Below are 17,565 nucleotides of genomic sequence, written 5' to 3'. Positions count from 1 at the left end.
AATAGCCAATAAATGTGAAGTTATCTTTGAACCCCTGTTGTCAAGCGTCTTCAATATACCCCCCCCCCTCCTCACTAATGGAACTGGTGTTGCAGAGTTGTTAGTTAGACACTAGTTTAGCGTTAGCTGAACGGCTAACTAGCATTAGCCATGTTGAATTCTATTCATGTCTCCTCCTGTTTGTTGATAACTGTGACGCGGCTCTCCCCTTAGCAATAGTATCTGCTGTGTGTGCAGTCACAGTGCACTTCTGACAGAAGTGGATGAGAGGAAATTATATTAATGCATCGGTTTTGAGCGATGCAAAGACGCTACAACAAGATGCATCGCGAGTTCAGCCTGCAATTTTGCCGGTGCGGACTTATTCCACCGGTGCACTTGCATCGTGAACGTGTATGCCGGCGCACCGGTGCAAATCGATGAATCGTCACATCACTAGTGGATACCACATTGGTATCACAAAGTGTTTCGAGGTCGATACCACATTGGTATCACAAAGTGTTTCGAGGTTGATACTACATTGGTATCACAAAGCATCTCAAGGTCGATACCACATTGGTATCACAAAGCTTCTCGAGGTTGATACTACATTGGTATCACAAAGCTTCTCGAGGTTGATACTACATTGGTATCACAAAGCATCTCAAGGTCAATACCACATTGGTATCACAAAGCTTCTCTAGGTTGTAGGGCTGTCCCCGACTAAGGATTTTTGGTCTATTGGACTATTGGTCGACTAAAAAAATAAAAAATAAAGTATAATATTAGTTATTATTATTATTATTATTTTTTTTTATTTATTTTTTTATCATTCCATTTGGGCTGTGGGGGGTGCTTAATGTCTGAAGGAGTCGACTGAAGGCTTCTTGTCCTCTGCAAAAGCATGCAATTGGTCCACTGATGGATACATCTTGATATTTGTCTAGTCTAGTGTGTTCATTAGATGGGTGAAATCCTCTTTCAGTGCCTCTGTGCCTGTTTTCGTAGGCAGTTAGCCTCTGGTATGCGTGCCATTAGCGTTAGCCATGCTTCTATGCCTCTTTTCTTTTGGAAAGAATGATACAATTTTTTTTTTTTTTTTTTTTTTTTTTTTACTATTCGACTAAGAGGTTGGTTCGTCGACTACGGCTCCTTTCGACCGATTAGTCGACTAATAGGGGTCAGCCCTTGATACTACATTTGTATCACAAAGCGTCTCGAGGTTGATACTACATTTTTATTACAACGCTTCTCGAGGTTGATACCACATTGGTATCACAAAGCGTTTCAAGGTTGATACTACATTGGTATCACAAAGCGCCTGGTATCAGTACTCCTACTGGTTATAAATGTGATACAGATGGTTATTCCACAAGTGTGTATGCTAAGGAGACGCAATGACATTATTCTGAAGGGCAGAGATTTGATGACTTGAAGAAGCTAGAGTCCCACCTATAACTTCTAAAAGTTCAACTAGGGTTGGGTTGATAATTTGTTTTCGATGGAATTCCTTCAATACTATATAGAGTATAGAAAAATTCAGTGTCATTCGGTAGCAAATTTCAATACCGAAGTAGTCAATCGTATCTCATTATTATAAAGCTAGAGGTCGATGAATGTAGGCCTATTGTAAAGCTAGAGAAAGCCTGGCACATAATCCTAGTTAACACTTTGGCTGCCATGGGTTAAATTCATTATCAACCGTAGGTTGCCGGCTCTATTTGTCTATAGAGAAAGTCCCCTTCTTTGCAGGGCTATAACTTTTTTAATTCTATTGCTACATTGCCATTATTAGGGCCCATTCAAAGTCCTATATGTATTGTTCATTGTGTAGCAACGTTAAACTTTTTCATTCACATATTCATAGTAAAGTATGGTCTAATGTATAAGTATGTTTTCATCTCTTTCTGCAGCTTTCTCCAGAACGTGATCTATAGCCCCAAATACATTATATTGATGATGCAATAGTTTTATGGCAATCAGCGCGATATAAAAAATTCCAACTAGACGTACTTCTAGAAGTTACTACACGTCGTCTGATGTTGACCGGATGGGCTAGGGGGCGTTTATAATTCCGTGGGCAGCGTTATACCAATCATCTAATGTGGGTCAAATGTTGATAATAGCAGTTAGTATCGAAGACGGTAACTTTACACGCTAAAACTCACCCCAGTCTCCGCGCGCTGTTGGGCGATCATCGTAGAGTAGAAATTTTATCATTATGGGATGTAGATTTACCCGGTCCATCTCCAGCTTGTATAATGGTATATACGTCCAAATCATGTTGTTTATCGAGTTATTGGCAATCGATCGCTATGTAGTGTGTCGAGATCGAGTCCCGGGACCTATTAGCGAGTGCCCGGAAGTAATACGGCCGTCCAGCACAACCTCTACGGCACTTCCTGTTAAGCGATTGCGCCGATCGGCCACCAGATGGCGCTCCTGAACCGCCAGAGAGCTCAGTGGGTCCTCCTGGTGGATCTCAGGCCAGCGGAGGGGACATATGAATCCGATCCCAGATTTTTGAAATATTGATATTAAAGACGCTGTAAGGCGTCTTCGGCAACTTGAGCATGGCCGGGAATGACGTGTTTAGGCGTTTCCCGGCACCCAAAGTGTTAATAAAAACATCAGTAAGGTTTTCCCATTTGGATTACTTCTCATCTGTCATCTCCTTTTCATCCGCTGATTTGCTGAGTGTTCCCAGACCTTATTCAATGTTGTTTTTGGCTAATGGTTTTTCTGCAATAGAAAATTGTTATATTGACAAAAAAGCACTCCACAGACCTTCGTCAATGTCTGGCACAACCCTAAACTGAAGTGTTTCAGAGGTTTTGGCTTATTTTGTGAAATGAAAAAAGGAGAAGAATTTGAATGTTTTGGTAGCAGTATTGGCACTGGTGTAAAAAATATTCAAATGATACCTAGCCATAGGTTCAACAATATCTAATTCTGGTATGCTAAAGCAGCATGCATTGTGGGACTATGGTTTTCTTTGTTTTTATAGCCTTTTTCTTCTTTTTTTCTTCAATATTCATTCCTAAACACCAATGAAGCCTTGAAAAAGCGATTCAAGCCCTAATCAAAACATTTATTTATTTACTTTTTAATCCTTTCACTACCACACTACAGAAGGTTAACCTTTCACTACCACACTGACTGACTTAATCCTCTTTACCCCGTTGGGGGGCATAGGGCGTCCACCAGAGCTCTCTATCTCACTCTCTTCTGGGCCAGGGCCCTTGCTTCTTGCCAGCTCACTCCGATGTTCTTTAGGTCTTGGAGTGTGGAACAGTGTGTTTCTCGGCCTATTAAGTCTGTAGTGTGGTAGTGAAAGGGTTATCCTTTTAGTGTGGTTGTGAAAGGGTTAACCCTTTGTCGTGTGGCAGTGAATGGGTTAAGCTGAGACTAGACTTAACGTTTAGACCTATATACAAAGGTTACAAATCATGTTCATAAACACTTGTTGCAGTTATTCACTTAGGATTATTAGAGGAAACATGTGCTCAGAATGGCCTTCCCTCGAGTGGTGCTTGGGGGGGGGAGTCGTGTCATCACACACAGCTAAACATTGCCTCCGTCTCACTTGTCTTCAGAGGGCAGAGCTCAGGTGAACGGTCACAGTGGCCGATCGTCTCGCAGGAAGGCGCATCGCCATGGCGACTCTGACGGAACATCATCGCAGGGGTCTGACGGGGAAGAGGAGGAAGAGCAGACCGTGGGTCGTAGGCCACTGAAGAGGAAGACTGCCAGGGCAGCGGTGGACAAGATAAAACTCCTAGAGGTTTTAGACGAAGACTATGAGGAGGAAGAGGAAGAGGAGGAGGAGAAGCCAACGAGGAGCAGCAACCGCCTCCGCCATGTGAAACCAACCAGCAAACGCACGGCGGTGATCCAGAGCAGCTCAGACTCCGAGTCATCAGCACGTGGTGGTAGGCAGACACTACAGCCCGACCCATACTGGGTTTTTGAGACTGATACCAATCAAAATAAATATCGATATATCGGCCGATATGCGCACACATTTTTAGCAAGGATCCCTCCAATTTAGTTATTTAGTTAAGAGTTGTGACAAAGATATATACTAGAGGTGGGGTATTTTACAGTTGAACAACATTTACTGTGAATGTGTGTGTCAATGTTATGGTATGTGGATATTACTTATAAGAAAGGCTAAAGTATCCTATATTTGTACTGTGTGCAAAATAAACTACCTATTTTGGGCCTAATGCTGCATGTGACACTAGCATGAATTAGTCTGGCTGTAAAGAGGGGTCTTTTTCATCCAAATATCCTGAGGTAGGAAGTCGGCGGACCCCTTTGTAAATGGCTATGCCCATGGCATTTTCCTCTCATCAAAATCTACCCCCTTTGCCAGCAGTGATGTACCTGAACACGTTCAATGAACGGTCATTCATGAACTTGTTCATATTTTGGGCAAACGTGAACTGAACGTACTGTATTTCTGCTCATTTCTAAAAATGCCCGCTAATTTCACGTAATTGTGAACGCGTTCATTCTTGGCGCTCATTCTCGGCGCTCTATCACAGTATAACTTTGTTCAAAAGTGTGCCAGATTTGGGACAAGCACACACTCGCACACCGAAAGGTTTCGGTGTGTGCGTGTTGCACGCGGAGAGTGAGACTCGTTACGCATTTTTTTAATTATCTTTATTCGCTTTTTTTTCTGGTCGCGCAGGACCGACAGCTTTTCTTGGCCACGCAGGACCGACAGAGGAGAGAGGGAGAAACGGGAGGAGAAGAGGGGAAGACATGCGGCATATGGCCACCGGGTCTGGGAAACGAACCCGGGGCGACCGCTTCGCGATTCAGCTCGCTATGTGGTGTGCTACTGGAGCGCCCCATCGTTACGCATTTTTTAAACCATGAACTTTAGTTAAAAAATAATTATTATGAACCAAACTACTAGTTAATTAAAAAATGTGTGAACTGAACTAGTTCATGTAGAAAGTGAACTTTCCCAACACTGTTTGCCAGTGATTCCTCAATATCTCCAGTTTCATATACCAGTATCTTTGCGCTAGAATGAGCCCGCTAGAGCCCTTTTCAGGGATGTGATTTTTCCGTTTTAAACCGGATTTCAGTTTTTTCGGACCTAAAATCATCATAAAAAAATATTCAAAAAAGAAAAATTGTAAAGAATTTTTTTTTTTTTTTATGTTTTGATTATTTTTTCACCTGGTCTAAGTGAAACGCGAAAGCAACATTTATCAGACCTGCTATTCTTGCATAACAGATTTTCATTGGCTATCAATAATGTTAGCAGTTTTGTTGAGTGGCGCGAGATGCTGTAAAGACGTCAACACACTAGGAAACACACTAACACTGGATTGCTTTTGTAAAACTGACCAACCAGGGAAGGTTACTTGCAAGCAGTGCCGCAGTCTGCCACTCAACACTACTCAAGGGAGAGCAAGCATTGTCCAGTTAATGTGAAGCTCTGTAGAAACATCAAACTCTCAAGCATGAGGTACAGAAGCCAACCTAGACATAACCAAGAAGCTGAGATGGAGAAATGTCACCACCTTCATTCTCAAAATCAACCTGAGAGCAAAAGAGTCCATTAGTCCAACTGCAGCCCTTCGCAGTAGGCAAGACTTCGAGAGGAGGCGGTTACAGGTGTTGCACAATCTGGTTGCAAAGAAGAAAAGATAACGTTAGTGTTTGAGCCAGGATGACTTGGGAGGGGTCAAGATGACCCCCTTGAAATTTTTTAGGGGGACACTGATATATTTGATTAATTTTCTTTGTCCCTTTCCTCTCCCACCTTCCTCTTCCCTGTGGACAGTTCAATATATACAAATAAAATGTGTTCATTCATTCAAATGGAGTGTTAAAAATAATTATAGTTTCGAAATGTTTCCGTTTTTTTTCTTAAGGCGCAATCACATCCCTGCCTTTTAAAGACTGCTAATCAAACCACGGGATATCGGTAACATAAACACAGATACCAATATACCTATGATAAGCCAATTTCCGCCCACTCTGTTAACGGACACCGTTATCCTTGGGGCCTTTATCACAGAAATTGATCTGTCACCTACTGTGAGTCACTTCAGTCCGTCCACAATACACTTGCGTCCGTGTCTTCTAGTTTTTGAGATATTGAAAGTGGAAAATGTTAGTAAATCTATTAGAAGTTAATGGGAGCATGAAACGTGTCACTGAAGAATCATGACATGCTTCCGTGCCCCCATTGACTTCCTCTAGCATCGTTAACCAATGCTACCGTTTCTACTTCCTGCGTCTATAAACGCTGATGCGAGTGCTTTATGGGTGGGTTGAGACAAATTAAACAGGCCTCTTAAAGAAACTGTGGACTATCCCTTTAAACAAAAGGCAGAAGAGCTGAATAGAATGGATTTCACTGACTGCTGGCTTTGTTCCTCCTTCTAGTTTCCAAGAAGAAAACAAAGGAGTCGTCTGGTGAGTCAGAGGACGAGGAGGACAAGGAGGAGAGCAACGAGAGCGATGTCTCGTCGTCCTCCCAGCGTCGGCAGAACGGAGACGGTAAGGGCTCCAGCAGACGTAAGGTGGCGCAGGAGGCTGGGACCAGGGGAAAGGGTGAGAGCAGTGAGGCTCCTCAGTCTTATTTACTTTTTACTACGACTGTCCTCGACTGAAGGAATTCTTAAGTCGGCTAAACGTTGTAAGATCTTTGTCAACCGATCGATTTAGTTTATTCAGTTGACAAATCTTACAAATTTAATTTCTCCACATCCTGTAGAAAGACCCGTTTTAAATAGTATGTTTATCCGAGATGAGCTCATGATTTTCATTCAGTATGCAAAAAGCATAAAACACAACTAATCGACAAAAGAAAATCAGTCACACATATTTATTTATTCCTATTTGTCCTTTGCTTGCCGTTTGGCAATGGATGTAGCACTCACCCGTGTTATTTTTCCCCTTTCAGACGTTTTGTCCCATGTGAACGGTCATGGCACCAAACACCAGAAGTCTGAGAGTAGCTCTGAGAAAGAGGAAAGTTCAGCTGAAGCAGAGGAGGATAAAAAGCAGGAAGAGGCCGTCAAGCCTCAGAAATCCTCCAAGAACACAGTGACCGCTTCACTCAGGAAAGGCGGCGCGGCTTTGAGCGACGTGGAAGAGGAGGAAGAAACCACGTCGAGGGCCACACGACGCAAACCTCCGGTGAGCTCCGACGATGAGGACAAAGACCACGTTTCCCAGAAACACCCTCACCAAAATGGACGAAAGGTGGAGAAGGAAATCCATAAGGACTCTGTGAAAAAGAGCAAATTGCCATTGTCAAAAAGCCAAGAACAAACCCCTGCCTCAACTATCAAACTGGAATGCACAGAATCTGAGAAACTCGGTGACACTCCAAAGAGAACTAGCTCTCGAAAGAAACAACTGCAATCAGAAGATGAGGAGGAGGATGAAGAGGAGGAGGAGGAGGAAGAAGATGATGAGGAGGAGGCGGATAGTAATTACTCTGATGAGGCGTCTGAGGACAAGAAGCGGAGGAGGAGGCCAACGCGGAACAAGAGCAAACCTAAAAAGCCGAGTGGCAGCGGCTCAGAAAGCTCCGGGAAGGAGTTCCTCGCCAGGAAACAGTCGAGGAGGAAGCGATCTACGGGCTCCTCGGAGAACGACTCGGACTGGTCAGAGAGTGGGTCAGGTAGACGGCCCCGCCTCCGCTCGCTACCGAAGAAGAAATACGTCACAGAGGACTCTCAGTCCGAGGAGGACTCTCACCCCAAGAGCCGAGGACAACATAGAAACGGGAAGAGCAACGCTGCCGGTGAAGACAGACCGAAGCGTGAGTCTAAAAGAGCCTCTCCTGCTAAACCCAAGCGTCAGCCGTCTTCCAAGAGGAAACGCATCTACACCTCGGACTCCGAAGATGAGGATGGAGGGGCGAAAAACGAGCGTGTCAAAAAGAGCACAGGATCCGGATCCTCCAAGCGACCCAAAAGGGAATCTAAAAACAAGTCTGAACCGGAGGACGGCAGCATTCAGGAAGATGCCTCTTCCCAACCGGGTTCCGATGACGAGAAAGAAGTCGGGCGGTCGAAGGCGGGGAAGAAGGACTCGGGGCGACCGAAACACAAGCGTAAGGAAAGCCGCAGCAGCAGTGCCGGCGGGTCCGCCTCCGAGAGCAAGCAGTCGTCTTCAGCCTCCGAGAACCCGTCCGACAGCTCGGGGTCCTACAGCAGACCAAAGAGAAGAGCTCACTCCCGGAAGCCTAGGGTCAGTGAAAGGACTGCCGCCCGCCCCACAAGGCGGCGCCGGGCCACCTCAGACGAGGAAGACAGTGACAAATCGCGCGGGAAGCGAGGAGCGCGCGTGAACACCCGGAATCGCGGTAAACGAACGGTAACATATCACGACAGTGAATGAAGGACTTGGTGGTGGTGGAAGAGAAAGAGACACTAACTGGAGACTTTGGAGACACTTGATGGCCACGTCATGGTAGTAGCACTGGAGTCCTCTGGAGAGAACATGCTGTGAATCTGTTTCATTCAGGGATATTTATATTTTCTATTAAAAAAAAATTATTAAAAAAGAGAGGGAGACTAAAAGAAAACATGTTTATAAATGTAATATGAATCAAAGCATTTGAACTGCTGGTTGTTCACAGAATACAGAGCAAAACCACCTCTTCCCATACTGCTTGTTCGTGATTTGGCCAGCGGAGTAACTGTTCTGGGGAATATTGTCAGCTTCGGTGCTATCTAATATACCTCTTGTTTAATCAAGCATATGTTGCTGGCTTGCACTAAGATACACTGTAATGAGGTATTTCATACACTAGTTTTGCATTAGATTCTCAGGGGTCAACTAAGTTTACTGTAGTCTCAGACACACAGTTTTTGTAATGTTAAAGGGAGAATCCACCCTGAAACTCATTACATTGTGCTTATTCCAATGATCTTGGGACAGTTACGTCAATATCTATAAACATAGATAACCGTGTCCCTAAACTGGAAATCAGGGCCACAGAGACTCTAATCTGTGTCGTCAAGTGACACTTTTGGGAATCTTGTCTATTGTCGCTGAATTAGTGACAGAATGTGTGGGCTCATAGAATGTTTGTTTGTGCCATTACAGCCAAATGTAATTAATTTAAATGTTGGACTTACGGCTCTGAATCAGAAAACATACCTATATCCAAGTAAAATCACCATGGGATACTAGGTGTCCTAGTTCCACTATTCATCTATGGAGCAGCTCTAGGTTTTGTCTCTTAATGACATCATCACTAGTGACTTTTTTTCTCTGGTGTTCAGCTTAAAGGTAGAATCCGTAATGCAGTCAAACGGCGACCTCTAGATGAAAGAGCCCCACTTGGTACTGCACTTTAATTAATTAAATGTTTTGTTTTGGTCTGATGTGTGGGTTGGAGTTGAGTGTGTATAGGGCTCTGTCAAGAGAGGTCTGGAGAAATTCACAGTATAATAAGTTACTAAACTCCAAACCACACGTCCGCTAACATCACCGAAACAAAAGCTTTTAAACAAAGTGCGATACCGAGCAGGGCTCTTTTGCCTAGAAGCCATGTTTGGCAGCATTACATATTGTACCTTTTTATTAAGGAGAGACTTGTTCAATTGAAAGTGATCTGTACAATATTGTAAAAAAAAAAATAACATACTGTATGCAAATTCTGTTTCAGGGTGGATCTTCTCTTTTTAAGAGCTAGAAGTAGGGGGATGAGAACCGATTCCCAGGTGGCAGTTTTCAGTCCAAGCACACTCACTGGGACAAAACTAACCTTATGTTCACACCATCCGTTTGACTACAGCACTCCTTTGTAAATCCACGCAACTTATTCTTGACTGTATTGTGAGTTGTTTATGAGCCAAAATGTACAAATATTAGTTCTGACCCCCTCCTTCCCCCCCCCCCCACACACATATTTTTCTTATTTTTATTTTTCTTATTTCTCAATTTTGGTTAATACCTTTTGTGTTGTATTCTAGTCAATAGATGTAAATATGTGATTGAGAATGGCATCTTCTGAAAGTTTTATGAAGATCACTCGGTAGCAAAGTGTTTATTTAAATTTGAGCATTAACCTTTTCCTTTTGTATGACATTAAACTGCGTTGTCTTGCCATGTCACAAATTGGTACCTTTTTTTGCCAAGTACAAGAAACCAAAAGAAAGTACTTATTGCAAAAATACTGTGATTTCTCATATTGGGAAGACATATTAGTGTTGTCCTGTGTTGCCTACTTTTCAGTATTAAATTCTTTTTCAGAGTTGACTTCAAACATTTTGCCAGTCACATGATTTAGTTTTGTGTGTTTTAGGGGAGAGTTCAGAAGGCAGATGCGTTGACATTTTGCTTAATGTTTTTCATACTACACCTTTAATAAAAAATAAAAGAATTTAAAAAAAAATAAACATTTCACAGGAAAATTATAACTCGATGTGGTTGTGGAGTGCAATGGACGAGTTATTCCTCCTATTAATAAAGACATACATTCAATGTTGCTGTGTTTTGAGATTTGCTTCATCAATGGAGAACAGTGTTTGTGAAAGTATGGGTAAAGTCGAGGCAATTTTCTGGTATGTCCACTTACTGAAAACGTTATGGTTTTATGGAACGTAGGCCATCGATGAATCGGCTTCCGTCTTGTGCCCCCCGATCCTGGTTGATTTACGCATTGATATATATAACCTTAATAAATATAAATATAGCCTTTATATACGTCTATGGATTTAAGTCTTCCACTACTTCATGTTGGGGTCTGTTTGGTGATTGGTTAGATTTGTGTATGACCTATCCAGCGCCACGTCCTCTTGGTTTGTAGTTCTATTAGATCTTGTTTATCGTATTAATGGTTCCTAGCTAATGACGGAGCATCATGACAAAATATTTTCTTTTACTTTTTTGGGGTCCTGGATTGAAATAATGTAGAACCTCTGGTGTATATTAATATTACTCATGCCACCCTCAAAAAAGGCACTATGGTATGAGTCAGGTTTTGAGATATTTACTAAAATATATATATTTTCCCTTCAGAACAGGGTCTCATTCCCGAATATTTTCCAAAGAGTTCTCTTGGAAGACTTATCTTGGAACCGACAGACAGAATCTACAAGTTCACTGAGTCCCCAACGCGTGGGGAGGATGTCTTAAAGGGGAACTATCTTATAAATGGCCTTTTTGAGTGTTTAGCATTGTTTCCTAGCTATGTGAACTTATATTAATATGATCTATGTCTCAAAATTCTCATATTGGCGCATTCTTCCAATTCTCCTCTCACAATATTCACCCTCACTGAACTGAGTCATTTGAAATGTGCGCGATATGTCAGAGAGACACTGCTGCATGTTAATGTTCAGGCGACGACGCCGCTGCGCAGTGGTTTAGGAGCCCAGGCTCAAAACAGCTCGAGATCTTGAGGTAGAAAAATGCTGTTTTTGAGGACTTGATTAGAAATACAAAACAATGAATAAAAAAAATATATATATTACAGAGGTGTTCCATAGACTCACAGGAATTGTGTAAAAGTGCCCAAATAGTGAAAGAAATTGTCAAATAGTTCCCCTTTAAGTGGCTCAAACTATCTGAACTGAGATGCCGCGATGAGGAATTTCACCAGTCTGAAACGCGTTATTTCTAAACATAGCCGCATTTCCGGCAGATGCTCTCTGATTGGCACTGACTGACGCTCTCTGATTGGCCACTGACGCGTTTGCCCAATCGCGTGACGAGCTGTGTCTTTGCCCATTTCCACGTCAAACAGCCTGCAAACTACCTGGCGTTCTATCGCCAATGCTCTAAGACAAACTCTAACCATAACCAACTTCGAAAGAGTTTAACCGTCGAAAGAACTTGCCGTCACGCTCTAAGACAAACTCTAACCTTAACCAACTTCGAAAGAGTGCCTAAGCTTAACCAGTGTAGAAACAGGCGTCGGCCAATCGGAGAGCGTCTTGCCAGAAATGCCGCTAGGTTTAGAAATAACGCGTCTGAAACATGTGAGTTTCTGAGTCCGAAGCTCCTTATAAGGCAGCCAATAGGGCAATGTGCAGATAAAATCGCAAAAAGTCAATAGTTAGACACACCTGTCCAGCTCATTAGAATGCAACTGACGATGCAGCCGTGTGAACATGGTGGCCGATATGCAGAAGCGCTTTGCGACCGATCAAAATGAGATTAGATTAATGTATTGTCATCATATATATAGTACAGCTCGTGGTGCACCTGCGGCAGCACGCGCACACGCGCAGTACTGTATAGCCTATGTGCGTAATGAATGAACGCAGTATAGGCTTATATTATTTCTAATGACTTGTTTTATTAGAGCAGAGTAGGGCAGAGCATATTATATAGTATCTACTAAATCCCAATGAAACAAGTAACTAGAATAATATAAGCTGTTAATTGATTAGACACTAGGCCATACTGGCGCACTGACTTAGGGAATATTAATGCAGTCTATTTCCACGCGATTATCTTTAGTTCTTATTTATTTATCCACTAATTTGCAGTGTTGCCGGGGCGGACCTTCCTACAGGCGATATAGGCGGTCGCCTAGAGCGCCACCCAGAGGGGGGCGCCAAAAAAAAATGTATTGCAGTGGTGAATCTCGCCTAGGGCGCCAAATGGGCTAGGTCCGCCCCTGAGTGTTGGTGTAGGCTACATAGTGTATTTCAATATCTGTTTTATTGATTAATGATACATTTGAAGGAATGCAAGTTATAGCTATATCAAACAAATGTCTGTCCCATTGTACCAATCATGTTGGCTATAACCTGCATTCTTTCAAATGTATAATTAATCAATAAAACAGATATGTAACAAATAAGAAATACAAATTCCACAGAAGGCATTAAATAATTCTTATTTTCAATAATTGTGTTTGAATATCTGAGTAATTAAAGTAATTATACATTTGTCCAAAATAGCTGGTTCAGATATTTAATCCAGCTGCCCTGTGATCAGATGAATCCATATTATTTATTTTTCCGACATCCGCGTAATTTCTTATCGTACAAATATTGTCATTTATTTGAATTATGATTACGGTAAGTAATTAATTCCAAGGAGGCCTGTATAGGGTTGACATGAAGGAATCACTATGATTCCTCCCAAATAAAGCCATGGAGAACACAGTCTGTCAAGTTAATCAAATTTTCAATCAGTCAATCAATCATAAGTGCTCTCAGCCACGGCCAAATCCGATCTCAGGAACATTTGGGGAATCGCGCTAGCGCTAATATGACTTAAATTGGCAGAAATTTGCCTGAGAGTCGTAAATCCGTTCGGGAATGAGACCCATTGTCCTCCATATTGGAAGAGATGGTTTCTATGTGTTGATAATGAGAAATATATCAACAATAATGTAATGTCGTATTACTGGGTCTTGTAAACAAGTCGCAGTGGAATGGTAATATAATGATTATCTGGTGTTTTACCTACTCTATACCACTCCACAGAAATTAGGCATTTTCTTTTGAAAGTGGTAACCAATGGTTACCAGCAGCCATGTTGGAAGGAAGGTAACTACACAAACATTCCATGCAAGGCCTCTTGTTGGACCATAAAGATAGTAGCCTGCATGCATCATGAATGATTGACATTCAGTCTTCCCCAGCCTATATGGATTGGGTGCACCCAGTGCTTATGCTGCTTGCTTTTCTCTTTCTAATAACCCCATTCATTTATTTGCTATTGTTTCCGATGCTTTGCACTGTTGTACAACTAATGCCATCAAATCAGGACACCATCATGGGTCTCATTCCCGAACGGATTTACGACAAAAGATCTGCTCTCAGGCAAATTTCTGCCAATTTAAGACATATTAGGGCTAGTAGCACGATTCCCGAAATTTTCCTGAGATCGGATTTGGCCGTCGCTGAGCAGAATTTAGAGTGCTGAGGAGCACACGTATGATTGATTGACTGATTGAAATTTGTATTAACTTGACAGACTGTGTTCTCCATGTTCTTAATGGCTTTATTTGGGAGGAATTATAGTGATTCCTTCATGTCAACGCTACAGGCCTCCTTGGAATTCATTACTTAATCATAATTAAAATAAATATGACAATATTTGTACGATAAGAAATTACGCATTTGATGTCGGAAAAATAAATAATATGGATTAATCTGATCACAGGGCAGCTGGATTAACCATATCTGCACTATCTATCTATAATTATGCAATTATTGTGAAATGATTGAAAATAATAATTATTTAATGCCTTCTGTGGAATTTGTATTTCTTATTTGTTACATATCTGTTTTAATGATTAATTATACATTTGAAAGAATGCAGGTCAACATGCAATATATCCCATTGATTGGTATACAATGGGACAGACCATTGTTTGATCTATAAACCTGCATTCCTTCAAATATATCATTAATCAATTAAACTGATATTGAAATACACTATGTAGCCTACTATACACCAACACTGAAATGACAGTGGATAAATAAGAACTAAAGCTAATCGCGTGGAAATAGACTGCATTAATATTCCATAAGTCTTTGTGTGCGCCAGTATAGCCTACGTGTCTAATGAATGAACAATAGGCTTATATTATTCTAATTACTTGTTTCATTAGGATTTAGTAGATACTATATATATGCTCTGCTCTAATAAAACAAGTCATTAGAAATAATATAAGCCTATACTGCGTTCATTCATTACGCACGTAGGCTATACAGTACTGCGCGTGTGTGTGTGTGTGCGCGCTGCCGCAGGTACACCACGAGCTGTACTATATATATGATGACGACAATACATTAATCTAATCTCATTTTGATCGGTCGCAAACCGCTTCCGCATATCGGCCACCATATTCACACGGCTGCATCGTCAGTTGCATTCTAATGAGCTGGACAGGTGTGTCTAACTATTGACTTTTTGCAATTTCATCTGCACATTGCCCTATTGGTTGCCTTATAAGGAGCTTCGGACTCAGAAACTCACATGTTTCAGACTGGTGAAATTCCTCATCGCGGCATCTCAGCTCAGATAGTTTGAGCCACTTAAGACATCTTCCCCACACGTTGGGGACTCACAGTGAACTTGTCGTAGATTCTGTCTCAGTCGGATCCAAGATAAGTCTTCCAAGAGAACTCTTTGGAAAATATTCGGGAATGAGACCCACTGTTCTGAAGGGAAAATATATATATTTTAGTAAATATCTCAAAACCTGACTTATACCATAGTGCCTTTTTTGAGGGTGGCATGAGTAATATTAATATACACCAGAGGTTCTACATTCTACATAAACGTGTGTGTGTGTGTGTGTGTGTGTGTGTGTGCGTGCGCGCTCCTGTACGAGCTGTACTATAAATGATGATGACAATACATTAATCTAATCTCATTTTGATTGGTCGCAAAGCGCTTCCGCATTGGGCTATTGCACGGCTGCATCATTAGTTGCCTTATAAGGAGCTCTGGAGGTGTTGTTTTGTATGCAAATTACCTGAACGGGGATGCGCGATCATGTTTCAGAATGCATCTGTTGAAGTCAGAGGTTCTGTGTAGGATTGTTAGTAACTGTCTAACTGCATATATAACTGTTTCCACTAGAGGGCGCTCTAGGCGGAGCCACTCAGGAACACCACCAGGTGGCAAGTATAAATAGAAATGTCTCCTCCCACTCTTCCTCTTTCCCCCCCAGCCTCTCAGTGAGAGGAGAACTCTAGAACTGCTGCTCATGCCATGTGAATAAATAAACCATGCCAGTTAAAGGCTAAAGATAGAAACCATGCCTCTTGACCACATTATTGTCGCCCTATAGCCGGACTCTGTCAACAAGTTATGGGCCCAGATAACGCCGGGATGAAATAATAAGGGTAGCAAGCTTAGCTAAAGTATAGGCTAGGTTAGCGCCGGGAGCACCGCGTGGCTAGACGCTAGGCCAACAAGAGCTAAAGCTACGCCTACCATCAACGAAGAGGATGGAAAACAAGGGAAGGGGCAAATGGCCCTCATTCAATGGAAAAGCAGAGAACTACGAGCTCTGGGAAAAGCGCATGCTATGACTGAAGGAGACGATCCTGGCAGCCCCCACGGGAGACCTGATGGCGGAAGAGCAAGCCCTGGACGACCAGCGTAACGCAGACGCGTACTGTGAGTTAGCGCCACTGCTCGACGACACCAGCTTGGGGCTGATATTCCGCGACACTAAAGACAAAGGTAGAGAAAGCTTGGAGGTGTTGAGAGAGCATTACATCGGGCGAGGAAGACCCCGAGTCGTGGCCCTCTACATAGCACTAACGGCCCTGTGGAAGGGGCACACCGAGACTGTGACCGAATACGTCAACAGAGCGGAGCAGATCACAACGCCATTGAGGAGTGCAGGAGAAGCACCAAGCGATGGGCTAATGATGGCGATGATGATGAGAGGACTACCGGAGCTGTACAAACCGTTCACACTCCTGGACTGGTAACACACGGTTCAACGGACATGACGCTGGGACAGTTCAATGCCAAGTTAAGAAACTTCGAGGCCTCAGAAGATACCCACCCAGCCGCCGCGGAGGCGGGAGAGAGGGTGCTAAAGGCCCGAGCGACGCCAAGGGAGAGGACCAGGACCACGGCGGAACTGGCGTGTTGGCGATGTGGAGAGAAAGGCCATCGGAGAAGCGACTGCACAAAGACTGTCTGGTGTAGCTTCTGCAAATCCACGGGGCACACAGACAGAGCGTGCATGAAGAAACACGACCAGAGTGCGCGATACGCGCATGGACAAGATGACGGCCATGGACGAGACAGCGGCCACAGACAAAATGGCGGCTACGGACAAGATGGCGGCTACGGACAAGATGACGGCTGTGGACACAAGGTCTATTCTCTGTAATAGCTGCTACTGCAAGCGGTGCCAAGGTATTCTTCGATAAAGGTAAACATTTTCTTGTAGAACCTGACATACACGGTTTGACATAAAGATGTACCAGAGAATATATTATCTGCAAACGGAGTGTAATGACAACGACAAGTGTAATGATAATAATGTTATGTGTAGCGTGACGGCCAGTCACGATATTCAGACATGGCACGAGATTATGGGTCATTGTAATTACGAGGATTTACTGAAACTGCAAGCAGTGACGGAAGGCATGCACATTGAAGGTGAAAAGCGTAGACCTGACAAAAATGTTGCAGTGTGCAAAACGGGGAAGTTTACTCAACCGAGAAACAGAAAAAGGGTACCACTTGCATTAATTGACACGGACCTAGCCGGCCCAGTAAGCAACGAGTCCATAGGAGGCTTTAGATATGTACAGTCTTTTACAGATGTGTGCACAGGGGCAGTGTTTGTTTACTTTCTCAAAGCAAAGAGTGACACACTCCAGGCCACAGAGAAATTCCTGGCAGATGTAGCCCCTTATGGTAACGTAGGATGCTTGAGGTCCGACAACGAAACCGAGTTCACAAACAGAGAGTTCCAATCACTGTTGAGAAGGTACAAGATAAGACACAAGACGTCACGTCCATATCCCCCACACCAGAACGGAGTGGCAGAGAGGGAATGGCGCACCCTTTTCGAAATGGCTAGGTGTAAGCTAGTAGATAGTAACTTACCTAAGAGCCTATGGCATTATGCGGTGCAAGAAGCCGCTT

At 42.9% G+C, this 17,565-nt stretch overlaps 1 protein-coding gene across 2 annotated transcripts in view; it reads left to right on the top strand.

Annotated features, from left to right (window-relative positions):
- Positions 1–10,440, top strand: part of brwd1 (bromodomain and WD repeat domain containing 1) — a 115,880-nt gene extending 105,440 nt beyond the window's left edge. The window contains exons 45-47 of one of the 2 annotated variants that reach the window (XM_084326406.1): positions 3,576–3,911; positions 6,397–6,510; positions 6,917–10,440. In XM_084326406.1, the coding sequence (XP_084182532.1) occupies positions 3,576–3,911; positions 6,397–6,510; positions 6,917–8,364 (1,898 nt within the window). In that variant the 3' untranslated portion in view covers positions 8,365–10,440. Of the gene's footprint in view, positions 1–3,575; positions 3,912–6,396; positions 6,565–6,916 lie in introns of both variants that reach the window. The other variant, XM_084326405.1, reaches the window with a different exon arrangement.
- Positions 10,441–17,565: the final 7,125 nt, after the last annotated feature.

The sequence above is a fragment of the Notolepis coatsorum genome, assembly GCF_963971535.1.
Source record: "Notolepis coatsorum genome assembly, chromosome: 1".
Taxonomy (NCBI): Eukaryota; Metazoa; Chordata; class Actinopteri; order Aulopiformes; family Paralepididae; genus Notolepis; species Notolepis coatsorum.
Note: the sequence above shows the minus strand (reverse complement) of the source record. Positions and strands in the feature narration are given on the sequence as shown.